Source organism: Ambystoma mexicanum, chromosome 10, assembly GCF_040938575.1.
Source record: "Ambystoma mexicanum isolate Mex_15411 chromosome 10, UKY_AmexF1_1, whole genome shotgun sequence".
In the NCBI taxonomy this organism is placed as follows: Eukaryota; Metazoa; Chordata; class Amphibia; order Caudata; family Ambystomatidae; genus Ambystoma; species Ambystoma mexicanum.
In genome coordinates this window covers 552,921,657-552,948,374 of record NC_090932.1, presented here as the reverse complement: position 1 = coordinate 552,948,374, position 26,718 = coordinate 552,921,657, and the positions used below count along the sequence as shown (strand labels likewise).

The window sequence follows — 26,718 nt, the reverse complement described above, 5'->3', positions numbered from 1 at the left end:
AGGCGGTTGATGAGTCCCTTCAGGCCATCAAGACAGACACAGAGACTGCCCGGGCACTGGGAGTGCTCCAACAACGACGGCCGTCCTTTCGGAGCTCCGGAGGCAGACAAGGTGCCTCCAACGGATCCGGCAGTGGCTCCTCCACTTACCGCCAAGCGGCAAGATCTTCATCCCAGGAAGCCTACAGGGGACGCGGCAAGTCAGGTGGTGCCCGTCGTCGTCGACAAGGAGGTCAAGGGGGCAAGGCAGCCTCCAAACAAGATTGAACTGACCATGGGGTCGGGCCCCCGCCGAAGCACCCCGGTGGGAGGCCGGCTAGCGAGGTTCGTCAGCGTGTGGGAGTCCATCTCCACCGACCGTTGGGTGCTGGACGCCCTGGCCCAAGGGCACACCCTCGAGTTTCAGAAGAAGTACCCTCGCGTTCCACCCGTGGCCCGGAAGGAAAATCACGTCCCTCAACTACTGTTGGAAGTAAGGGCGATGCCCAAGAAGGGTGCCATCGAGCTCGTCCCAAAGAGGCTTCGGGGCTCCGGAGTTTACTCAAGGTACTTCTTTGTAAAAAAGAAGACAGGAGGATAGCGCCCCATCCTGGACCTACGACGACTGAACAAGTACATCAAGGCACAGAAGTTCCGTATGGTCACCCTCCAGCATGTGCTGGGACAGCTGGAGGCGGGCGATTTCCTGTCGTCGTTGGATTTGGAGGATGCGTACTTCCACATCCCCATTCTAAGAAGACACCAAATGTTCCTCAGGTTCATGGTCCAAGGGCGGCACTACCAGTTCAAGGCCCTCCCTTTCGGATTGAAGTCGGCACCCAGGGTGTTCACCAAGTGCCTCGCACCGGTGGCGGCACGGCTGCGCCTACAGGGGATCCACGTCTACCCCTACCTGGACGACTGCCTCATCCGGGCAAGGACAAGGGAGCTCGCCGTTGAGCACAGTGCGAAGACCGTCCAGCTGCTCACGGACCTGGGATTCTCCATCAACTTTCCAAAATCCCACCTGGTTCCGTCGCAAGTCGCCCTGTTCCTGGGAGCCAAGCTCGACACAGTGGCACGGCTGGCCTCGCCGTAGGAGGAAAGGACCAGGACCATTCTGGGCAAGGTGCAGCGTCTGCTGGCCACGGACATGGCCAGGGTAAGATCTATCAAGTCCCTCCTCGGTATGATGTCCTAATGCATTTATCTGGTGCGCCTTTGCAGGCTTCGGATGAGACCCTTACAGGAGTTCCTCGACGCCCGCTGGATCCAGTCGACGGGTAGCTTCGAGGACAGGATCCCTCTCAATGAGACGTTCCGTCAGGTGATCCGGTGGTGGGGTACCCGCTCTCATCTGTCGGCCGGCACGGACTTTCAGACCCCAGCTCACCAGGTGACGGTGACGACGGACGCCTCCCTGGAAGGTTGGGGAGCACACTCCGGAGATCTTCACGCGAGAGGCCTTTGGCTCCCGGAGGAGAAGTCTCTCCACATCAACATCTTGGAGCTCTGCGCGGTGTTCTGAGCCCTCAGGTCCTTTCTTCCATCCCTCAAGGGCAAGGTGGTGAGGATCTTCACCGACAACACCACCACGATGTTCTACATCCGGAAGCAGGGCAGAACCAGGTCCCCGGCCCTATCCAAGGAAGCCCAGGATCTGTGGCATTGGGCCGTCGCCCAAGGGATGTTTCTGGTGCCTCTTCATCTGGCAGGAATAAAAAACACGATCGCCGACTCACTCAGCAGGGAGCTGCGCTCGTGCCACGAGTGGGAACTATGCCAGGATCAAGTGGATCGACTCTTCCGACGATGGGGCGAACCCCAAATCGATCTCTTCACGACCACGACGAATTCCAAGTGGCGGAGGTTCGCCAGCAGGTTCCCCCAGCCGAGGAGCATGGGCGATGCTTTCTCGTTCCCCTGGGACGGCCTATTTCTTTATGCGTTCCCTCCGCTGCCGTTAATGCTCCGGCTCATCAACCAGCTCAAGAGGTCCCGGTGCAGGATGATCCTCGTCGCACCGGCGTGGCCGAGACAGATCTGGTTCCCGGACCTTCTGGACTTGTCAACGTCCCCACCAGTCAAGCTGCCGACGGACGCAGACCTTCTCTGCAGAGAAGGAGGCGCCATTCTTCATCACAACCCAGAGTCGCTGAACTTGCAGGCCTGGCTCCTGCAGCACTAGAGTTTGGAGGGTACGACATCCCGGCCGACTGCAGAGAGGTTCTTGCAAAGGCCAGGGCGTCCTCAACTCTCAAGTGCTACGGACATAAATGGAAGAGGTTCTCTGTCTGGTGCCATGCACAGAAGATTAACCCTCTGCGGATTACAGCCCCTCAAGTACTGCCGTACCTACTGTCGCTGGCCAAAGCTGGACTGGCTCACGCCTCCATCAAAATACATCTGGCTGCAATCTCCCGATATACCAGGACGACGGGTCGGGCGTCCTTGTCGTCTCATCGCCTGGTGAAAGAATTCATGAAGGGACTATTCCGATCATTCCCGCCGGTGAAGGCTTCTGCCCCGGCGTGGGAACTTAATGTGGTGCTGACCAAGCTCATGGGGGCCCCATTCGAGCCTATGCATTTGGCGCCTTTGAAGTTCCTGTCATGGAAGACAGCTTTCCTCGTGGCCATCACCTCCGCACGACGAGTGGGAGAGATCCAGGCCCTATCTTGCAAGCCTCCATACTTGACTTTTCATGACACGAGGGTGGTGCTGAGGACACCCCCATCCTTTATGCCCAAGGTGCCATCGGACTTACACCTCAACAAGCCCTTGGTGTTGCCAGTTTTCTTCCCGTCGCCTTCGTCGCCGGCCGAGAGGACTTTGCACTCGCTGGATGTAGCTAGAGAGCTGAAGTTCTACGTGGACCTCACAAAGAGTTTTCGGAAGCCGTCACAGCTGTTTGTGAACTTTGGGACTGTGAATCAAGGGAAGGCTCTCTCGGAGACTTCCATTTCCAGATGGCTCTCCGGCTGCATCATGCACTGTCACCGGTTGCCAAACCGACAGCTCTCGGACAGCTGCCCGGCCGTCCGAGAGCCCACTCGACCAGAGCGATCGCTGCTACCACAGCGTTCCTGTCTGGTGTGCCCCTGCTGGACATCTGCAGGGCTGCGACGTGGAGGTCTACGCACACCTTCACAAGATTCTACTGCGTCGATCGGGACTCCAGGGAGGAGTCCAGGGTCGGCCAAGCAGTGCTGCGCAACCTGTTTGCCTAAGGTGAGCCTGGTGAGGCGGTAAGAGTTGCTTAATGTTGAGTTGTTGTATTGCTTAATGTTGAGCCTGTTGCCACCTCCCATGGTTGCATGTGTGTACTGCTATGTATTCTCTTATTCAGGAGCATGTGAATCCATGCCAAACCCCATGCTGGAGAAGGAACAAGTTACTTACCTGTAACTGTTGTTCTCCAGCATGGGTCTGGCATGGATTCACATGCGAACCCTCCCGCCTACCCCTCTGCGGCTCTTCACTTGCTCATACTGCCACTTTACGTGCTACCAAATCTGAGGATTGCTGCCGAAGGCGGGGCTTAGGGAGAGGGCAGTCATTGGCTGGGGGCAGTATGACCCAGAGACCAGTGATTGGTTACTACTAAGAAAGACAGATCAGAAACGAAACTGATACTGATTTTTTTCTATACCGAGGATTCCCGGCCTGACAACAGGGAATATTCATGAGCATGCAAATCCATGCCAGACCCATGCTGGAGAACAACAGTTACAGGTAAGTAACTTGTTCCTTCCCCCACTTTGATGGTATACTGTCCAAACTGCAATTCCTGAGGCATTTGAAGTCCATTCACTGGAGTTCATACACTGATGAAGTTGTGTATGAAGTGTATAAGGGACGATTTTGTGTAACATTTCATATGAGTCTGATGTCACTCCATCCCACATGAACCCAACTTTGATGGTACCCGGTCCACATCTACAATTCCTAAGGGCGTTGGAAGTGTCTTAACTGATATAAACTGATTAAGTTATGTGATGAACTTGTGTAAGTGACGATACCATAATGCTTCGACTTTGGGTCGTTGTATGCTCTAAGAGATGGGTCTGCTGTCATTCTGTCCCACATTACTCCAACTGTGCTGGTATACTGTCCAACTTTTGGATTCCCCAAAGGGTGTGTGGGGTTTGAACAAAGCGGTTCCTTGGTGGGTATCCCTACAAGCGCCCAAGTCGCTGAGTCCAACGCGTAGCAGTCGCAGGGGAGGGGGGTAAACAATGTGAGCACCTGAGGGGGTTGGGTGTCAAAGGCGCCAGAGGGGCCCTAGTGTATATATGCATGTATATATACACTATATACACTATGTTGGGGGATTGTGGATGGTCAATGACAGGGTGAGGTGGTGGGGGATGGGTTAGTTGGGGGTAGGGGAACCCCCCCAATTTAAAAATGATAATTTCTTACCAAAATGACCACGGGAAAAATGTGCAAGTAATGTGCAAATGAGGGAAGTGATCTTGTTGAAAACACATACATCCTTTAGTTCATTAATGTATATATATATATATTGTTTTTTTTGTGTTAATTGGCCACCTCAAATAGCATATTCAATATCTGTACACATACCTTCCTTCTCCAAGCCATCTATTGTACACCTAAAGGGTACCTTTAATAATAATAATAATAATTTAGCATTTATATAGTACTGCGAACCCTCAGGCATCTGAGCGCTGCTTATTATGACCCACGGTGTGTGGTGCTCATTAATCAACCTCAGAAGGATGAAAGGCTGAGTTTACCTTTCTTCTCCTCCTAGTCCCCTGGTGTTCTGCTTAGCTGTGCCTTTTTATCTTATTTACTCTGGTTTAATACAGCAACCTCCTAACAGTACCATTCCCTGGTTACTCCTGCTCCACCACTTTGTCCTCTAGCTACACATAGATTGAGCCTTTTCTTTCATACCTTATATCTATGGGCTACATGGTGTGCCCCCAGGGCATAGCTATCTCTTCCTATAACTTAGCACATGCATTTGCTGTTAGCTGCACATATAACTCCCTTGGCATGTTCTCCTTTATTGTATTCCCCAGCTATACACATACCTATGTTATTAAGATCCTTTTATCTCCCAAATACATCTTTACCCCCCTCCCGTCTCATGTGCCCATGGGTGAAACCAAGCAACACCTATACCTTACTCCTCATTGCCCAATACTATGTGCCCCAGCTACACCTATATATGTTTCCCATAGACCTGTTCAGTGGTCACTATGAACATCTATTCCTTCTTGTTATTGGTTTTCTGGTGTTCCTCCTCAGTACATTTAAAGCTTACATTCTTGGTTCTATGTTGTCCCTATGCATGTTTTTGTTTTCCTTCACCCTGTCGCAAGTTGTGGCTTCTACTTCTGCTGTTACAGTGCAACTGCTGGTTCATCTAGCTCTATCTTTACTTTCCTTCTCTATTAATATAACACCTTTTACCTTCACTTAGTCCCTTGATGCATATTATGCTGGACTCTCAGTTGTAGCATCATGCAATGTGTCTCCTGGTTCCTAACTCCTTTCTTGTTTTTTTTCTTCTTTTGGTCTATTAGGCCAACTTCAACTCCATCAGCCTTTTTTTCTCTTGACCACATGTTGTATGCTCTTTTTCTTCGTGGCACAGTGTGCTTCCTACTAGGGGGGATCATTCCTCCACCAACATCAAAGAGTGAGGCATCAGCCTCCTCATGCAGCTCACCGCACGACAGAAGGAGGCCGATGCCGAAATTACATTGAAATTACTTTACAACCATGGAGCACTTGCTCCCTTTAAGATGGCCGCCAGCTCCTGCCTCCTAATGATGTGTCCCTGGGTAGAGGCAGCCCGCGACCCTTGTCTATCTTCAGCTGCATCTATGGCAGCCTGTCCTTGCCTCCGATTGGAGTATGCCTGCTTAAAATTGCTGCTTTTTTGTAAGCCGGCAGGCTTGCCGGCATCCCCTTGTAAGGCCTATTGCCTGTCTGGGCCCTCATTCCTCCAGCAACATCAAGCAGTGAGGCATCGACCTCCTCCTGCAGCTCACTGCATGACAGAAGGATGCTGAAAAGTACATCAAAATTACTTTAAAACCATGGAGCACTTGCTCCCTTTAAGATGCCACCAGCTCCTGCCGCCAACCAACGAGTCCCCGGCTGGATGCGACCTGCGACTCTCGTCTATCTTCAGCTGCATCTATGGCACCCTGTCCTTGCCTTCGATTGGAGGATGCCTGCATAAAATTGCTGCTTTGTTGTAAGCCGGCATCCCCTTCCAAAGCCCCCTTATAAAGCCCATTGCCTGTTTGGGCCTGTCCGGGGCTTTCGGCTGGTTGGTGCGTTACTCTCTTCCTCTCTACCCTGATGATCCCACTGCAACCCGCTTCATCCTTGGCATGCCACCTGATGTGTCACTTCGTTGCTGTGCCACGCTACACATAAGTTAAGGAAGGCTGGATATCCTTCCCACAGGTTCGCTCCCTTGGCTGCTACTGGTGCTTCCTCATTCTCTGATTAATTTACACTACTCCTCACCTGCGACATTTCTGCAGCGTTGACTGCTTTTGAACGCACCTTATCCTGATCTCAGAGCTGTCTTCTGCATATGCCACTAACTTTAACTTTGATAACTTCAGATTGCCTCTACACCTGGACCCCGGCCAGATTTCTCTTCTGAGCCACTTACTGCATTATGCCCCGTGAGGCATGGCTACTAAACTGTTTTACTACCTTTTTTCTGTCCTTCTTGATATGTATACCAATCTGTTTGTTGCTGCCTCAATCCCATGTGGTTTTGCTCTCCCAAGTGTGCACCTAGCATACTGTTTGATCTTGCCTTGTCGCCTTATATATTTAATGTGGCCATCCTTTTATGTGGTGAGGCCTGCCACGGTATGCAGCCCTTATATTGTGCCTGGTGGCTCTTGCACTCCTACCTACTGCAATCTCCTGATTCTGACCATCTCTCAGCCTTGCTGCTCTATTTCTCATGTACTTGCAGCTTCCATTCTTCACTCCACATGTAGCCCTCTTTAATTTTACTGTAATACCTCACCTTCCTGTTTGTACTGCCTTCTGCGTGCCTGACGTAGCTCCTCATTCCATGAGGTGAGGCTTTTTCAGTCTGCAGTCACTCATACCGGCTTGTCATAATTGCATATCTGCATGCATGAGGTTGCTCTTTATTACATGAGGCGAAGCTTTTCCAGTCTGCAGTCACTCATACCTGCTTGTCATAATTACATTTCTGGTTTTTCTTAATGCAGTTTACCTACTTGTTCCTGTACATTTTTAACTTGTTCTGCATGTAATGTATCGCTCACGTTCTTCCCATCCTGCACTGCCCTTCCTCCCCTCCCCCTTTTTCATGTTCAGCACTTGCACATTCCAAATCATCTCAAGACCTAGACAGAATGTTGTTCTTTGTCTTCCTCCCTTCTACCCCCTTCCTGTACTTCCCCTGCACCCCCTCTCAATTGCTCTCATGCCATAACACTTGCACTTTCCAAATGTTTCAATACCTTTTAAGAACATTTTTGTTTTTGTTTTATACCTTTTTTCTTCATCCCTTGTCTTGATGCGCCTTGAACCACATTGCTGTATAGTGCACATTACAAATAACCAATAAATAAAAAATAAATAGTGTCTGGCATTGGCACTCGCATCCCATTCTTCTTAAACCATTTCCTTTCATTCAGTCATGTCTCTTTTTTTATTGCAGGAAAGCCTGACCCCTGCACCTCTCTACCATGTCACAATGGAGGGACTTGTTTCCACTACATCGGCAAGTACAGATGTGACTGCCCTCAAGGATTTTCTGGAAAGCACTGCGAGATAGGTATGACATCATAAATGCTCAGTCTGAACATGCTAAAGGCCGTCATTGTCCTTGGTGAAATATCGTATACACTAAAACGATCAACATTAATGCTCCATAATTGCTAAGAATCTAGAGTTAGCACTTCATGAATGATAACATCTGGAACTTGTTTTGAAGCCTCAAGATGATGACTCAATTGAGGACAAAGAGCTTTGCCCAGGTTAATACCTGACAAGGCCTTTGGGCATTAACCAATGACCTTACATCAATATGTTATGTTATATTACATTGGACTTACAAGGTACACTTCTGCCATGTATATTGCCTCATAAAGCCCTTGGGATAGTAATTAGTGGGTTGGGATGAATTCATAGGCCATAGTTCAGTGACTTGCACATGGAGTCGGTGAATTTGTATGCAAGGTGACCGATAGGTTGCCTTTTTGTCTAGAAAAGGTCAGTCCATATTAAACGTATACGTACAGCCCTGCCCCCCAACTGGGGGTGCCAATTGGCTCAACCCACTTATGTGGTTGTAGGTCAGACTCTTGGTGATGCTCAGATGCTCTGTATTCTCAGATTGCAGTTTTATGGCCTCTTGCTGGCTGGAAATACAAACTGATTTAGAGTTTACAACACATAATTCCCATAATCTCTCTTTGCTTAATGATTTTTTGGGATTCGGACCACATGTCAAACTATCCCACTCTCTTATTGGCTCATGGTAACCAGTGAACTTTAAACTCACATGGCTGTCTCCCACATGTTTTCACTGTGTGATGCTCAATGTAATAACACCTCGCCGTTTCTCACTGACTCGTACTGTCCATTTAGTTCAAAGCTCATATCAACTATTCAGTCTCTTTCACTGGTTTGTGGTCTTAGTGCAGCTCAACGCTCAAATGTGGTCTTAGTGGAGCTCAACGCACACAATCAACTAAGCTCTCACTGATTTGGTTCCATGTGAAAATGAAGCCCACAACACGTGGCATACAACTTATGTCTGCAGCAGTAGGCCTGTGATAACACACCGACTTGTCAAATTTTCAGCTTCTGATCTCTGGAGATGCTGTCTTTGCAGACGCTGATGCAGTGTTCGATTTTTTTTCATTGGCGGCACACAATCCCTGCAGCCCATATATTGCTCTCTTTTCAGCCCTTTTCCTGACTTTCTCTCGATTTCCAGTGATTGTATTGCATGCATACTGTGGTCTTTAATGCTCCCAGCAAGGTTAGATGACGGCCAAGAGCTGCTCTGATTGGCTGAGACAATAAAATTCACAGCTTTGGGTAAGCTGGTGAGTCTGTGACTGAAAGTGAAGCTGTTACCATGTTTATACTTACTTGATGAACATTTTCTCTAGAACAGATATCGGCATTTCCCAGACCTAATGCTGTCTTTTCTTAAGAGCGCATTATTTGTTTACCGACATACATTAGCCAGTGTGTGTCGGATACTTTCCCCTAAAAGAACTGATTTAATCTCACCTGGCAGACTTATACAATATTAAAAAAGAGGGGTGGTGATGTGCTGCGCACAATCTCGGAACCCCGCACCTCATTACAGCATGCCCTATCCGAAATAGCCAGCTATGGCAAGGTCACCGGCTTCACCATTAACTTTACCAAATCGGTGGCTCTGAGCATAGGTCTCTCCCCGGAGGAGCGGACGGCCCTGATCCTAATGTGCTCAATTGTATGGAAGAGAAAGTCCATCCCCTACGTGGGGGTCCAGATTCCTGCAAACCCGAGGGACACATCTCAAGCTAATTTCCCCAAGCTCTTCAGGGAATTGGAGGACGACTTGAAACGCTGGACATCTCAGGAAATTTCCCTGATGGGTCGCATAACGGCCTGTAAAATGAATCTTCTACCAAGATTCCTCTACGCCTGCTCATCCCTCCCGGTAGCAATCCCAGCGCCCAACCTCAACGAGTTACAGAAGAAGATGCTCCAGTTTATCTCGAAGGTCAAAAAAGCTAGAATCCCCTGGAAGACACTACTAGGGGACGCAAGACTCAGGGGACTGGGGGTCCCCGACCTACAGGCCTACAGTGTGGCAGCACAACTAGCACACATCCGCGCCTGGCAAATAGTCTCCGACTGCCCAAGATGGGTGGAACTTGAGCAATGACGGCTCCCGCTCCCCCTCAGATTCCTTCCGCACATCCCGCCCGCCCTTAGAGAACACTGGGAGGGCGTCCTTCTGGCAACTAAACACACTCTGGCCTCCCGGGACTGGGCACTGAGGCATAAGGGAATCCTGAGGGGACTGAACCCCCTATCTCCTATCTTCCATAACCCAACTTTTTCACCCGTAACACATCCGGGAAACTTCCAGAATTGGATAGCGGGAGGCCTTGAAACTTTGGACCAACTTTATGAGGGTGCCCTCCCCTGCACATTTGAGCAATGTAAGGAGCGATTCCAACTTCAGGAGAGAGACAGGTTCACATACTTTCAGCTACGCCACTGGTGTTCACACCCGCAAACCCTCCAAGCAGCTACGTGCCCCCTTACAGCCCTCAAACTAGCCCTCAAGGACCTCCCAGCAGGAGGCAGAATATACACTCTATATAGACTATTTTTGGGGGACTTTCGGGCCACAAAGTGCCGGACATGGGACACCCGCTGGAAGACCAGGCCTGGGTGGACATTTGGACACAAACTCACGCAGCGTCCGCTTGCGTCACCAACAGAGAATGCGCGTATAAAGTTCTACTGCATTGGTACTACTCCCCCCTCAGGCTCCATCACATGAACCATTCTCTCGACCCCCTTTGCTGGAGAGGATGTGGCCGACTGGGCTCCTTCTTCCACATGTGGTGGGCGTGCCCGAAGGTCCAACAGTTTTGGAAACTATGCCTAGCGGCCATCTAACAGATTACCCGAACTCCACTCCCCCTTGAGCCCGAGCCCGTTCTCTTGGGAACCCCGATCCCCGGGCTCTACCCACGCACTGGAAACAAAGCCAAACTACTAACCCAATGCCTCCTGGCGGGGAAAATAGTGACCGCTCGCTTCTGGAAAGCTCCGGAAGGCCCCTCGATGATCCAATGGTGGGGGAAACTATGTGACATCTTGATCGCCGAAAAAGTGACAGCTGCAAAAGCCAGAATCCTCCACCGATTCCAGAACATCTGGGCTCCCGTGCTGGAATATGACCAGAGATTCCCTGCTCTGACCTTCAAACCCATTAATGCCCGGTGAGCCTTGGGGGACCAGAACGCCACCTGGAAGAGAAAGCACAATCAAGGTGGACACAGTGAAACACAAACTTGAAGCACACCCGTATCAAGGGCAGCGGAGGGTGAGGGGTGTGAGGATATTGAGGGGAATGAGTATGTGCCAAGTTGCATGTTGCAATTATCATAAGCTTTGGTACCTTGCCTTGGTTTAAAATAAACATATTTAAAAAAAAAAAAGAGCGCTGGGCACTGCTTCAAATTACTAGTGAGTAGATGATAGGTTTTCAAATTACAATTGAGTCAAGGTGCTAGCCAGCAACGTACCCAACGGGTAGACCAATAAACCTCACTGGAAAGACGGGATATATAAACACACAGTATTTACTGCACACTTATATACAGCAGTGTTGAAAACTCATGTCCAGAGGTTATTCAAAACAGTATTGCATTTACTCGGTCAAGCCAAATGTTCTTTAAGTTTTGTGTATGAATTGGGGATTTGCTCTGGGTGCAGCTAATTATGCCAGCGACCTTAGCATAAATCCTGTTGGTCTGGTGTCGCGTTGGTGCGTTGGTTTAGGGAAGGACCAATCCCCTCCTTCCCTTGTTTTAAGTAATGAAAGATTGGTACACACTTAAACTGCGCCACCTTCTTGAATAAATTAAGTTTAGTCACACTTGATTCGGTATTACCGGAGCAATTTTTTATTTTTTATTTGTTGACTCCATTGCCCGTTTTTTTGTTAACACGTGTTTCAGCCTCTCAAGGGCCTTTTTCAAAACAGTAACTTGTTTATGGGCAAAAATCCTTTGTAGTACTTTCTTCAAAATATTAGCAATATAATCACATATCTGACGTCTCTAAGAAGTCACACTACCAGCTGCACCTCCTCAGAGGTATTCTTCCCTTCCTCTCCTTCCCCCAGAAGCTCACTGTCTCCCGAGCCCTGGTTCTCTCGAAGCTGGACTACTGTAACAGCCTCTATCTTAATCTGCGTGCCTCCACTCTCCGCCCTCTGCAACTCATCCAGAACAGAACTGCGAGACTTGTCCTTGGCTTCAAGCCCAGGGACCGTTTCTCTCCAGGACTGACATCTCTACACTGGCTCCCAGTGGCTGCGAGGATTAAGTTCAAAACCCTCTGCATTATCCACAAGGCCTTCTGGGGCCTGGGGCCAAAATACCTTCAACTCTCTCTCCCTAAATATCTTCCTTCCAGAGCCCTTCGCTCATCCGTCTCCAACACCCTCAGGGTCAGCCGCTTCTCAAAGCAACGAGCTGGGGGTAGATCTCTCTCCGCGGCAGGGGCCTCCCTCTGGAACAGCCTTCCTGCCTCCCTGAAACTTGAGGAGAACCATCTCCGGTTCCGGAAGCACCTCAAAACCTTCCTCTTTGCCTCTGCCTTCTCTGTCCCTCTCCCCTGCTAAATTCTACACTAAAATTGCACTGAATCTGCAACTGGGCCACTCTCACCGACCTCGGTCCTGGGCCCAGCCACTCTCCACTTGCACTGCCTCCCTGGCATCGCATCCCCTGCACTGCGGGACTGTCTCTGTATCCCTACAGCCCCGCCTTCCCAGCACTTGCCTGCACTTACCTTGCACTTGCCACCAGCTGGCCCTATTTATTTATTTATTTTTATTCTTCTTACTTGTACTGCACTTCCCCCTCCCCTTCCCCTTGCACTTTTCCCTTCCCCTACCCCTGCACTTGCGCGGTCTGAATGATACCTGGCCTAGTAGGATCGTTGTCTGTCTTCCCCTTGTCCCCCCCCCGCCTCGTCGCGCCTTGAAACACTTGTGTATAGGCGTGTTACAAATGCCATATCATATCATATCATATCAATTAATATGAATACAATGAATTGGATAAGTTTAACCATGCGTTTGAACGAAAAGAAAAAAGTTTGATTGCATTCATCATTCATCATTATAATACGTAAAAGAACAAAATTAGATGAGCATGTAACCAAATAAGTATACACATTTACACATACATTAAAGTCGGGAAGATAACCAATGGAAATAAAAGAGAAAAATAGGGAATAAAATTAAAGAAAAAAGAGAAGAAAAGAAAAACATGTGTATATGATTAGTTCTCATGAATAATCTACCCCTAAGTTCTAGAATGACCCCTACATTTGTCCATTTCTGTTTAGTAGTACCTATAATTCATGCACTGTAAATGAATGCGTGCAATTTACCTAGAATAACTTACACTAAAGTATTGTGTCAATGTATATCCGTGCTCTTACACCTTAAAATTCGTTTCAAATGCATAACTCGTTAAAGTGCCACCGCATCTGGTATATTCACTTTAAACACCATTGTTGAGAAGAAAAGATAATTTCTGCTTACCAAGATTCAAAAACGTGAAATCACGGGTTAATCCCTGTAAGAGATAATAAATATCAATGTGCACCTGTTGGCTTTGTGTTCATTATTAGTGCCATATATTATGGCTCTCCCTGTTATTCCCATTTATTCCTTTCATTGTCATAACTCTAAATACATTTTATATTTCATATATGCTCATGATACCTTTAACAAATGTCCACATAGTTTGTGTTACGTTTCCTGTTCCAATATTCCTCCCCTCAATGGCACTTAGAAGCCAGCCTGTCTCGTTTCTCGGCCGGCCCGCCCGTGAGTCCAAACCATATTTACAGCTAAAATCCCCCACGGTACAGGGCGATGTATGCGGACAGATAAATCCATCCTCCAGTCCTCGCTTACCTGTATCAGCGTTTTACACAGTCCCTCGCGTTGGCTCCAGTCAACTGGAAGTGCTGGCCGTGCGCACAGCATTGTATAACTGTTACCACGACAACCTGGTTTTAGTTTAGTTTAGTTTAGTTTATTATTTATATGGCGCGCCATACCCTGGGGCATCAGGGCGCAAGCAGACAAGGATATGCTCAACTTAGTTACAAGTACATGAAAGTAGGAAGAAGGTACAGAGATATGCTGAGCTTAGTTACAGATATGCTCAGCTAGTTGCAAGTACATGAAAGAAGCAAAAAAAAAATGCAGACATCAACAATGTTACAGTAGGCAGGTATGTACAAGGAGAGATCAAGGAACAGGGGGAGCAAGGTACATGCTCCTGCAAAGTCATAGGAACGTAATATACAGTTGTGTACAGTGTGACATATCAGGTCGAGCAGGTTAGAGTAGTTAGCTGTCATTGGCTCTCAGCCACCTAGTTAGGTTCTGTCTAAAATTGGCGAAAGGCTGAGGTTCTCTGATGTCATGGGGGAGGGAGTTCCATAACTGCGCAGCCTTGACAGGGAAGCTATTTCCTCCTATAGTGGAGAGTTTGAAGCGCGGAACTTGGAGGCAGTATGCGTTTGCTGTTCTAGTTGGTCTGGAAGAGGGTCTTTTGCATAACCTGTCCATGAGGTAGGGTGGAGCTTTATTATTGAGGCATTTGTGGGTGAGGGAGGCGATCTTGAGTTGAATTTTATCAGCGGTGGCGAGCCATTTATATTCTCTTCTTATAGAGGATATATGCTAATTTCTGTTAATCTTGACTGCTGCTCTCAAGGCATTGTTCTGGAGGACTTGAATTTTGTGGATAGTCTGTTTATTTGCCCCAATGTATAGTCCATTACAATAATCCAATTTGGATAGTATCAGGGCTCTGGCAAGTGTAATGCAGCTATCTGTAGAGAGGAATTGTTTGCTCGCTCTGATAAGTTTGCATGTATATGCTGTGGCAGAGGCTAGAGAGTTAACTTGTTTGGTAAAGTTCATGGTGGCGTCTAGGTAGAATCCTAGGGTTTTCACTTCGTTAGCTACTTTTATGTTGTTCCCATCGATAATGAAGTTGTCATAATCAGGGCTGAGTTTGGATATATAGGTAGGGGTGCCTAGGATGATAAACTCGGTTTTATCATCGTTCAGGCATAAGCCATGTGTGGCCATCCATGCCTGAACGATGCTACAGATTCTGTTCACTAGGGCCAGGTCCTTGGCGTAAACTCCTGAGAGTGGGAGGAGGATCTGGGTATCGTCTGCGTAGTTGGTGTAGGCGATACCCAGATGATCCATTTCATCAAAGAGGTGCTTCGTGAAAACATTGTAGAGGGTGGGTGACACACAAGATCCTTGTGGTACACCGCATGTTATGGGGATTGGATCTGCTGAGGCTGATCGAGTGAAGACTCTCATAGTCCGGTTACTCAGAAATGACTTGATCCAAGTTATAGCCTCTTTTGAGAAGTGGGCTGCAGAGTCGAGGTGACTACATAGGACTGTGTGGTCCACTAAGTCGAATGCCGCTGATAGGTCCAGAAGGAGGATTAGGGCTGCTTGGCCATTATCTCTGCATTCGTCTATTTGGGCCTTTAGATCTATTAAAGCTAACTCAGTCCCATGTTGCGGGCGGAATCCTGATTGACGGGTTCCAAGTAGGTGGTTAGACTCTAGGAAGTTTTGTATTTGCATGTAAGCCACTTTATCTAGGATTTTTAGAAGAAAGGGCACAGTCGTGATGGGCCTGAAATTAGTGGGAATGGCAGGGTCGAGGGTTTGTTTCTTTAATAGTGGCAGTACCCAAGACTCTTTTAGGTTGTTTGGTACTGAGCCTGTGGTAAAGGAGGAGTTGATAAGTTTGGTTATAAAAGGCGATAGTTCTCTCGCAGCATCCTTGATAAGTTGTGCTGGGCATTGGTCGCCTTTGCAGTTAGACGGTTTAAGTCCCAGGATGACCTTTTCTACCTCTATGGTCGATACCTTAGAAAAGCAGAATCGGGCTTCAAGATTAGGCTGTGGTGGTGGCGCTGAGCTCTGAGGGATGTGAGGCGTTAGGGATGCCTTCTTGAGAGCAATTTTAGTTTGTAGATTATCTACTTTATTTGTTAAGACTAGTTGTGTACTGGAGCACCATTTTTTATCCTTGGTGCAGTTTTCTTGAGGTACAACGGGAGTTTCCAGTTCTTTCAGAATGCTGAACAGTTCTTTGACACTTGATTTTGAATTATATATTCGAGTATTGTAGGTTTCTTGTTTGGCTAATAATATTTCTTTCTTGTGGTATTAATCGCTTCTGCATGTTCACTGATGGTACAAAGAGAGCGTTCATCCCAGGTTGCCAATAGATAGGTTGCGTTCCAAACCACTTGGCTGATAATCTTTATTGTGTCGGTAGTATCTTTAATGAAGGCCTTTAATTTGGGTAAAAATGGATGTAAATTAGTTCTAATATCAAATCGAATTAATTAGCAAATATATAAAATATGAGATTCTCAGAAAAACTTAGTTAAGTGAAGCATCTAGGTAGATTTATATTGCGGAATCACCTTCTTAAGATGGCCGCCGCCAAAACGGCAGATGGAGACGGCGATGAGGGACAACCAGGTTGTCATGGTAACAGTTATACAATGCTGTGCACGCGGCCAGCACTTCCAGTTGACTGGAGCCGACGCGAGGGACTGTGTAACAACGCTGATACAGGTAAGCGAGGACTGGAGGACGGATTTATCTGTCCGCATACATCGCCCTGCACCGTGGGGGATTTTAGCTGTAAATACGGTTTGCACTCGCGGATGGGCCAGCCGAGAAACGGGACAGACTGGCTTTTAAGTGCCATGGGGGGGGGGGAATATTGGAACGGGAAACATAACACAAACTATGTGGACATTTGTTAAAGGTATCATGAGCATATATGAAATATAAAATGTATTTAGAGTTATGACAATGAAAGGAATAAATGGGAATAACAGGGAGAGCCATAATATATGGCACTAATAATGAACACGAAGCCAACAGGTGCACATTGATATTTATTATCTGTTACAGGGATTAACCCGTGATTTCAAGTTTTTGAATCTTGGTAAGCAGAAATTATCTTTTCTTCTCAACAATGGTGTTTAAAGTGAATATACCAGATGTGGTGGCAATTTAACGAGTTATGCATTTGAAATGAATTTTAAGGTCTAAGAGCACGGAGATACATTGACACAATACTTTAGTGTAAGTTATTCTAGGTAAATTGCACGCATTCATTTACAGTGCATGAATTATAGGTACTACTAAACAGAAATGGACAAATGTAGGGGTCATTCTAGAACTTAGGGGTAGATTATTCATGAGAAATAATCATATACACATGTTTTTCTTTTCTTCTCTTTTTTCTTTAATTTTATTCCCTATTTTTCACTTTTATTTCCATTGGTTATCTTCCCTGATTTTAATGTATGTGTAAATGTGTATACTTATTTGGTTACATGCTCATCTAATTGTGTTCTTTTACGTATTATTATGATGAATGATGAATGCAATCAAACTTTTTTCTTTTCCTTCGAAGGCATGGTTAAACTTATTGAATTCACTGTATTCATATTAATTACTAATATATTGAAGAAAGTACTACAAAGGATTTTTGCCCATAAACAAGTTACTGTTTTGAAAAAGGCCCTTGAGAGGCTGAAACACGTGTTAACAAAAAAACGGGCAATGGAGTCAACAAATAAAAAATAAAAAATTGCTCCGGTAATACCGAATCAAGTGTGACTAAACTTCATTTATTCAAGAAGGTGGCGCAGTCTAAGTGTGTACCAATCTTTCATTCTTTAAGTTTTGGATGAAAAACATGTATTGTAAGCATAGGCAGATAACAGATGCCAATGCATTTCGGACCAAAATGTTCCTTTCTCATGGCGAAATCTGCATAATGTCAAAGAAGAAAGCGCAGAAAAATAAAAAAAAATATATAAGAATACACAATCTCATGACCAATCTATAAATAAATGGCTTGAAACAAAACACTCTCTCTGATAAGTACAAGTACGGTACTTGGCCTGTACCATCCAAAAAGAACAGATCAATCAAATAAATATCATCTGTAGAAATGTCAGGACTCTAATGCATTGTATGCATTATCAACCATCTTGTTAGTTCAAGCTGAAAAATGATGTGGCAATGCAGACTACATTTTGAAGGCCGTGCAAGGAAACTGCTTGTAATACTCAAATCAGTCCTGAGTAAAAAGAGTTCTTTAGGAGCGTGTCTCATTTCTTACCCAGAGTAGCAGAGACTGTCTGCTCTGGCAGCAGAAGAATAGTGAAGAAAGCACTGCCGGGACCAAAAAAGCAGGTTGAGCTCCTGCATGGACCCCACCTCCTCCCCCAGACGTGTGCCCGCCTAGGAAGAGGAGAGAAAGGGTGTTGAGGAGCCACAGTTAGAGGGAAGCCATAGACTCCCCAAGAGGACAGAAAAACCCAAGGAAGCTGCAGGGGTGAGGAAGCCTGTGCCACCGACCCACGACTGACTTGTGAAAGTTCAGAGAGAGGAAACTCTGAGGAACATAGAGAGGTGGGACACAGATCATGGTGGCACTCACCAGCAGCGTCTAAGAAGGCCCCCAGCAAGCCTGGTAGGGGCAGGTCCAGAACCAAGTTCAGGGCACCCCCGCAACCCATGGACTGTAGGGCTAAATTGGGTCGTTTTGAATTTCAGAGGCCGGAAACGGAGTACATCAGTGTAGACCTCAACATGGCTGAAAAGGGAGATGACACTGTGTCCACCAAGAAGGACATCGCCTCACTCCTAGAGGAGATAAGCGGGATGAGGGCCGAAATAGGAGGAAAGGTGGATAGAATAAACGTCCGAATTGACAAGATGGACGAACGGCTCCAGGCAGTTGACAACAACCAGTCCTCCCTCGAAACACTGGAAACTAAAATAGACATGAGGCTGGCGGAACTGGAAAGAAGGGAGGGGGAGGTGACCCTAAAGATGTATGACTTTGAAAACCGTGAGAGAAGGAATAACTTGAGATTTTTTGTAATACCGGAGAACGAGGGAGGATCACAGTGGGACAAAAGGAAGATAATCCGTGAGACGGTTAAGGTCCTGTTTGAAGACGTGAACATGGATGAGCCCAAAATTGACAGGGTGCACAGAGCAGGAGCAGTGGGGAGAGGGCCATGATCGGTCCTTGTGCGCATTCACAATTATCCATATAGACAAAAAAATTCTGGATAAAGCAAAGGGTCATGGCTCAGTGGCCATGGGTAATGTGAAAATTGTGATTCATCAGGACCTGTCTTCGCATAGCTGGCAAAGAGGCGTCTATGTTCCCCCCTCACAAAATGGCTTAACGAGAAGGGGGTGAGATACCGATGGGCCCTTCTTTATGTCGTTCGAAGTCGATGGCTATAACTAAAAATTGGTGACAGAGGACGACATTCAGAGGGTCATGAGCAAACTGGTAGGAGGAAGCGCACCAATGATGGAAGGAGAGGAGAAAAGCCCAGAAGAAAGGAGATGGCGCATAAAGGGGCCGAACAGGCGCAAAATCCAGGGTTCAAGGAAGTTCATGAAATTCATCACCCCCAACCCCCACCCCCGGCTGAACCTACCTGAGCTAGTGAGGGAAAGGACCAGCGGATCGGCTAAGGGAAGTGACACAACTGGAGGAGGAGCGGGTACAGTTTGGAATAGTTTGGAAAAGTTTGTATATCAAAAAAGAGGAGAAAGGAAGTGTGGCCAAGGAAAAAGTCTTTGTTAAGCAGTTACAGCATCCGCGAGGACCTCTGGTGATTTAATCTCATCTGCGGTCATGACGTAGGACGTGGTTGGATGCCTGGGGGGGAGGGAGTTGAGGGGAATTATTTTACGTGATGTTCAAAATGCTCAGTTTCAGGGTGGTGTGTATGTAACAGGGACCACGGTAACAAGGGTACGACAATCGGTCTGTCTCGGGGGAGGGGGACAGTATGGGATGCCGCGGCGGCAGTGCTATGTCTGGACTAGGTGAAATGGTAGTGCAGGGCCTCAACTCACCAAGCAAATGCTCAATGGTCCTCCGAGAATTTAAGAGGGCAAGACACGACGGGATGTGTATTCAGGAGACCCACTGGCCGAAGGGTAGAGAGCCCTGCTATGATCCCGGGAGGTGGGGGAAGTGGTAGTGGCTTCTGATGTGGAAAAAAAGGCAAGGAGTTGCAATCCTGATCTCATCCCGGTTGGACTTTCGGGTGGAATCGGTACTAACCGACACAAATGGGAGGTATGTGTTTGTCAAAGGACAGCTAAATGTTTCCAAACTTACAATGGGCTCTGTGGATGCTGCAAACGTGGGCTAATGCGAATTCTGGAAGGGGGTCAGGGCAAGGACGTCGTTTCACCAAAATGCCAGGGGTAGCGGAAGTGACATCACACAACCCTTGACCTCTGATGGCATCACAGGAAGTGATGTCATTTGACCCCACCCGAAGTGATATCGCTGGAAACGATAGAATGGAAACCTTTCGCCCCTTGACAAAACAGGAAGTGGCATCACATAGCACTGTGCCTAAGTACACTACTAAAAATATGGATGCAATATCACTATATTGTAATATACATTTCATACAAGAATGTATTGCCATATGTATCGTTAAGATCAGTGTGTATAGGCCTATATTACCAAATTACTGTGAATGCAAGCATACGTCCATGGCCAAATGATAATGATGTGTTATTATATAGAACTTACGCGTAAGTGCTTTATATAGAAAACATATGCATACAATATCACCCAACCTGTGTTGGTACTCATTTATCGACCTCCGAAGGATGAAAGGCTGAGTTGAGGTGTTTAAGAACAGACTAAATCAGTGACTCACCCCCTGAATTGTGCCTGAAATAAACCTTTAATGAGTCTAGCAATTATTGTATAGAATTCCAGGAAGAGACATTATTTGGTATTCCTATTCTTTCTTATTTAGGGTCACTGATTAAGAGGCATGAACAAGAAAACAGGGCACTCCAGAACCAAAGAGCCATATGGTGCTAGTCACAGCCCAGGAGCTTGCATTTAAAAAATATATATAATGATTAGGGGTAGCAAGGGAGACCTCTGAGCTCAGAGGTCGCAGTTGTGACCCCCTGGCTACCCCTAAATGATGGTCAGGGACAAGTTGATTGAATATACAGAAGGGAGATTGGTGGTCAGGGGGCTTTAACATGGTATTAGACCCACTAAGGGACCGCAAGAAAATGGGAGAACAGCCGACAACAAAGATGAAGGTGGGTGAATCGGAGCGATTTAAATGAGTGAATGAGGCCTTAGGCTTGTGTGACTCCCTAACACCCCAACTGGAGGGTGATAGGCCATATACCTTCTTCTCGGCAGTACATGACTCCTTCTCACGTATAGACCTGACACTGGTGGACTCGGCCCTGGAGGTGCAAGTCATGGGATCCCAGGTCACCCCAATACCATGGTCAGACCACGATATGGTGAGAGTAATAATGGAGGGATGGAGGACAGTGGGCCCTGGGGGGGTGGAGAAGTATTGATTTTCTACTAAATGACAAGGAAGTGCAGCAGCAGCTGCTGGAGGGAATCAAGGAATACTTCCTCGTAATGACACGGAGGAGGTGGGGATCCAATCAGTCTCGGAGGGTTTCTAGGCTACCATTCGGGGCGTTCTGATAACGATAGGATCGCAATGGAGAAAGGAGAGAAGGAGGATGTGCTCTGTCGGAAAATGGCATAGATTCAGCCGGGGGGTTCCCAGAGGAAATACATATCTCCTGCAGAGGCGAAGGAGCTCCAGCAATATAAAACACAATTGAAGGCCATCATGTCACAGGGCACAGAAAAAAAACTCCTTTTTCTAAAACAGAAGTACCATGAGAAAGGGGACAGGGCAAATAGAATTTTAGTTATGTTATTTTGCATTGTATAGCGCCTTATGTATCAATGGTATGATCTCAAGGCGCTGGTAGGTTGAACGCCCTCGGGAACCGCAGTTCAAGTCAGTTGAGAGAGAGAGAGAGTCATAAAGTGCATGGGCGCACTAGGTATGTGTGCAGCTGGTGTGGTTGTTGCATGATAGCTGCTTCTTAGCGGTAGGTGTGGTGCTGAGGAGATCAGTTGAATGTGTTCAGTCTGGAGGGTGGACATCCAGACTGAGTTCTGGCTGCGTTAGGCCTGAGGAGACGCCTAAGCTAGCCGGTATGTGCTAGCTAGCTGTGTTTTATTAGGATGATGGGTGTTTTGATGAGTCAAGTTAGTATGAGAACAGCTTTACCGAATGCGTCATAGTACTGCTTTGTTCTAGATGAATGGTGGTGTATAGGATAGAGTAAGCATAGTAGTGTGATATTGTGGTAATCAGTAAAGTGTATGCGACCAGGCACACCCAATGATGTTGGGAATACCTTCTAAATTCAACTTTTAAGACAGTGACGCTATTAGGGCACATTCAATGACGTTGGGAATACCATCTTAATTCAACTCTAATACAGTGACGCTATTAGGGCACACTTTCTAAGTTCAACTTTAACACATTGATGCTATTAGGCACACTTTCTAAGTTCAACTCTAACACAGTGACGCTATTAGGGCACACTTTCTAAGTTCAACTTTAACACAGTGACGCTATTAGGGCACACTCAATGGTGTTGGAATACCTTCTACAATTACGCTATTAGGGCACGCTTTCTAAGTTCAACTTTGACACTGTGACGCTATTAGGAAACACTTTCTAAGTTCAACTCTAACACAGTGACGCTATTAGGGCACACTTTCTAAGTTCAACTTTAACACAGTGACGCTATTAGGGCACTTTCTAAGTTCAAATCTAACACAGTGACTCTATTAGGGCACATGGAATGACGTTGGGAATACCATCTTAATTCAACTCTAATACAGTGACGCTATTAGGGCATATTCAATGACGTTAAGAATACCATCGTAATTCAACTCTAATACAGTGACGTTATTAGGGCATATTTCTAAGTTCAACTCTAACACAGTGACGATATTAGGGCACACTTTCTAAGTTCAACTTTAACACAGTGAACCTTTTAGGGCACACTCAATGAAGTTGGAATACCTTCTACAGTTATGCCATTAGGGCACACTTTCTAAGTTCAACTTTAACACAGTGACGCTATTAGGGCACACTTTCTAAGTTCAATTTTAACACAGTGACGCTATTAGGGCACACTCAATGATGTTGGAATACTTTCTACAATTACGCTATTAGGGCACACTTTCTAAGTTCAACTTTAACACAGTGACGCTATTAGGGCACACTTTCTAAGTTAAACTTTAACACAGCAACGCTGTGAGGGTGCACTTTCTAAGTTCAACACTAACACAGTGACGCTATTAGGGCACACTTTCTAAGTTCAACTTTAGCACAGTGACGCTATTAGGGCACACTTTCCAAGTTCAACTTTAACACAGTGGCGCTATTAGGGCATACAATGATGTTGGAATACATTCTACAATTACGCTATTAGGGCACACTTTCTAAGTTCAACTTTAACACAGCGACGCTATTAGGGCACACTTTCTAAGTTCAACTTTAACACAGTGACGCTATTAGGGCACACTCAATGATGTTAGAATACCTTCTACAATTACGCTGTGAGGGTGCACTTTCTAAGTTCAACACTAACACAGTGACGCTATTAGGGCACACTTTCTAAGTTCAACTTTAACACAGTGATGCTATTAAGGCACACTCAATGATGTTGGAATACCTTCTACAATTACGCTGTTAGGTCACACTTTCTAAGTTCAACTTTAACACAGTGACGCTATTTGGGCACACTTTCTAAGTTAAACTTTAACACAGTGACGCTATGAGGGTGCACTTTCTAAGTTCAACACTAACACAGTGATGCTATTAGGGCACACTTTCAAAGTTTAACTTTAACACAGTGACGCTATTAGGGTACACTCAATGATGTTGGAATACCTTCTACAATTACGCTACTAGGGCACACTTTCTAAGTTCAACTTTAACACAGTGACGCTATTAGGCACACTTTCTAAGTTCAACTCTAACACAGTGACGCTATAGGGTACACTTTCTAAGTTCAACTTTAACACAGTGACGCTATTAGGGCACACAATGATTTTGGAATACCTTCTACAATTACCCTATTAGGGCACACTTTCTAAGTTCAACTCTTACACAGTGACGTTATTAGGGCACACAATGATGTTGGAATACCTTCTACAATTACGCTATTAGGGCACACTTTCTAAGTTCAGCTCTAACAGAGTGACGCTATTAGGGAGCGGATAATCGTTGGACCTTAATATGTGACTGTGTGATGTAACGCAGTAGGATTTTGGGTAAGAGTGGTAGGGCTTTCAAGCGTGAAGTGATTTGTTCAGTCCCCACCCTTGTCATACTTGCGTTTTTGTTGGTGCTGGTTGACGGCAGGCTACTGGCTTCTTGCCTCTCTTGCGGATACCTGCAGATACGATCTGGAGCCGTCCTTTGCCTCAAGGTCCTTAGCTGATGGGGCTGCCGGGCAGAGGGCTGCCCTGGATAGGTCTGTAAAAGCCTGGTAGCACGGCCAATCGGGACACCGTGGCCGGGCCGTGAGGTGGGAGGAGGGCAGGAGACCAGGAAGAGGGTGCAGGGAGGAAAGGAGATGCAAGGGGTGCTTCGGGGGCTGGGGGACATTTTTTAGGGCAAATTTGCGAACAGACAAGCCCAATATGGGCATACTTATCGCACCGGCTCCCTCGATGGACGGAGGGAAGCCGGTGCACACACTGGGTCACTAGACCCTTCGAGCACGGGCCGCAGGCCCAATCAGAGCAGGGGAGGCGGGTCGGGAGGCGGGAGGAGGGCGGGAGACCAGGAAGAGGGTGCAGGGAGGAAAGGAGACACAAGGGGTGCTTCGGTGGCCCGGGGGACAGTTTTTAGGGCAAATTTGCTAACAGAAAAACCCAATATGGGCATACTTACCGCACCGGCTCCCTTGAGGGACGGAGGGAAGCCGGTGCACACTGGGTCACTAGACCCTTCGAGCATGGGCTGCGGGCCCAATCAGAGCAGGGGAGGCGGGTCGGGAGGTGGGAGGAGGGCGCCAGAACAGGAAGAGGGTGCGGGGAGGAAAGGAGACACAAGGGGTGCTTTGGTGGCCTGGGGGACAGTTTGTAGGGCAAATTTGCTAACAGAAAAGCCCAATATGGGCATACTTACCACACCGGCTCCCTCGATGGACGGAGGGAAGCCGGTGCACATTGGGTCACTAGACCCTTCGAGCATGGGCTGCGGGCCCAATCAGAGCAGGGGAGGCGGGTCGGGAGGCGGGAGGAGGGCGAGAGTCCAGGAAGAGGGTGCAGGGAGGAAAGGAGACACAAGGGGTGCTTCGAGGGGCTGCGGGGCATTTTTAGGGCAAATTTTCAAACAGAAAAGCCCAATATGGGCATGCTTACTGCACAGGCTCCCTCGATGGACGGAGGGAAGCCGGTGCACACTGGGTCACTAGACCCTTCGAGCACAGGCTGCGGGCCCAATCAGAGCAGGAGAGGCAGGTCGGGAGGAGGGCGGGAGACCAGGAAGAGGGTGCGAGGAGGAAAGGAGACACAAGGGGTGCTTCGGTGGCCTGGGGGACAGTTTGTAGGGCAAATTTGCTAACAGAAAAACCCAATATGGGCATACTTATCGCACCGGCACCCTCGATGGACGGAGGGAAGCCGGTCACACTGGGTCACTAGACCCTTCGAGCATGGGCTGCGGGCCCAATCAGAGCAGGGGAGGCGGGAGGAGGGCGCCAGAACAGGAAGAGGGTGCGGGGAAGAAAGGAGACACAAGTGGTGCTTTGGGGGGCTGGGAGACATTTTTTAGGGCAAATTTGCGAACAGAAAAGCCCATTATGGGCATATTTACCGCACCGGCTCCACGATGGACGGAGGGAAGCCGTTGCACACTGGGTCACTAGACCCTTCGAGCACAAGCCACGGGCCCAATCAGAGCAGGGGAGGCGAGGCGGGAGGAGGGCGGGAGACCAGGAAGAGGATGCGTGGCTGAAAGGAATCACAAGGGGTGCTTCGAGGGACTAGGGGACATTTTTTAGGGCAAATTTGTGAACAGAAAAGTCCAATATGGGCATACTTACCGCACCGGCTCCCTCGATGGACGGAGGGAAGCCGGTGCACACTGGGTCACTAGACCCTTCGAGCACGGGCCGCGGGCCCAATCATAGCAGGGGAGGCGGGGCGGGAGACCAGGAAGAGGGTGCAGGGAGGAAAGGAGACACAAGGGGTGCTTCAGGGGGCTGGAGGACATTTTTTAGGGCAAATTTGCAAACAGACAAGCCCAATATGGGCATACTTATCGCACTGGCTCCCTCGATGGACGGAGGGAAGCCGGTGCACACACTGGGTCACTAGACCCTTCGAGCATGGGCTGCAGGCCCAATCAGAGCAGGCGAGGCGAGGCGGGAGGAGGGCGGGAGACCAGGAAGAGGGTGCAGGGAGGAAAGGAGACACACGGGGTGCTTCGGGGGGCTGGGGGACATTTTTTAGGGGAAATTTGCGAACAGAAAAGCCCAATATGGGCATACCTACTGCACCGGCTCCCGCGATGGACGGAGGGAAGCCGGTGCACACTGGGTCACTAGACCCTTCGAGCACGGGCCGGGGGCCCAATCAGAGCAGGAGAGGCAGGTCGGGAGGCGGGAGGAGGGCGGGATACCAGGAAGAGGTTACGGGGAGGAAAGGAGACATAAGGGGTGCTTCAGTGGGCTGGGGGACATTTTTTAGGGCAAATTTGCGAACAGAAAAGCCCAATATGGGCATGCTTACCGCACCGGCTCCCTTGATGGACGGAGGGAAGCCGGTGCACACTGGCTCACTAGACCCTTCGAGCACGGGCCCAATCAGAGCAGGGGAGGTGGGTCGGGAGGAGGGTGGGAGACCAGGAAGAGGGTGTGGGGAGGAAAGGAGACACAGGGGGTTATTCGGGAGCCTGGGGGACATTTTATAGGGCAAATTTGCGA

The 26,718-nt window shown here is 47.8% G+C and overlaps 1 protein-coding gene across 11 annotated transcripts in view; it reads left to right on the top strand.

Moving 5' to 3' along the window:
- SNED1 (sushi, nidogen and EGF like domains 1) overlaps nucleotides 1-26,718 on the top strand; it is a 3,218,914-nt gene that overhangs the window by 1,548,678 nt on the left and 1,643,518 nt on the right. For all 11 annotated transcript variants that reach the window (XR_011276037.1, XR_011276036.1, XR_011276038.1 and 8 more), the window contains exon 10: nucleotides 7,681-7,797. Coding sequence is in view for 7 of the 11 variants with exons in the window: in XM_069618133.1 (XP_069474234.1) it covers nucleotides 7,681-7,797 (117 nt within the window). In the remaining 4 variants the exon portion in view is untranslated. The remainder of the gene's footprint in view (nucleotides 1-7,680; nucleotides 7,798-26,718) is intronic.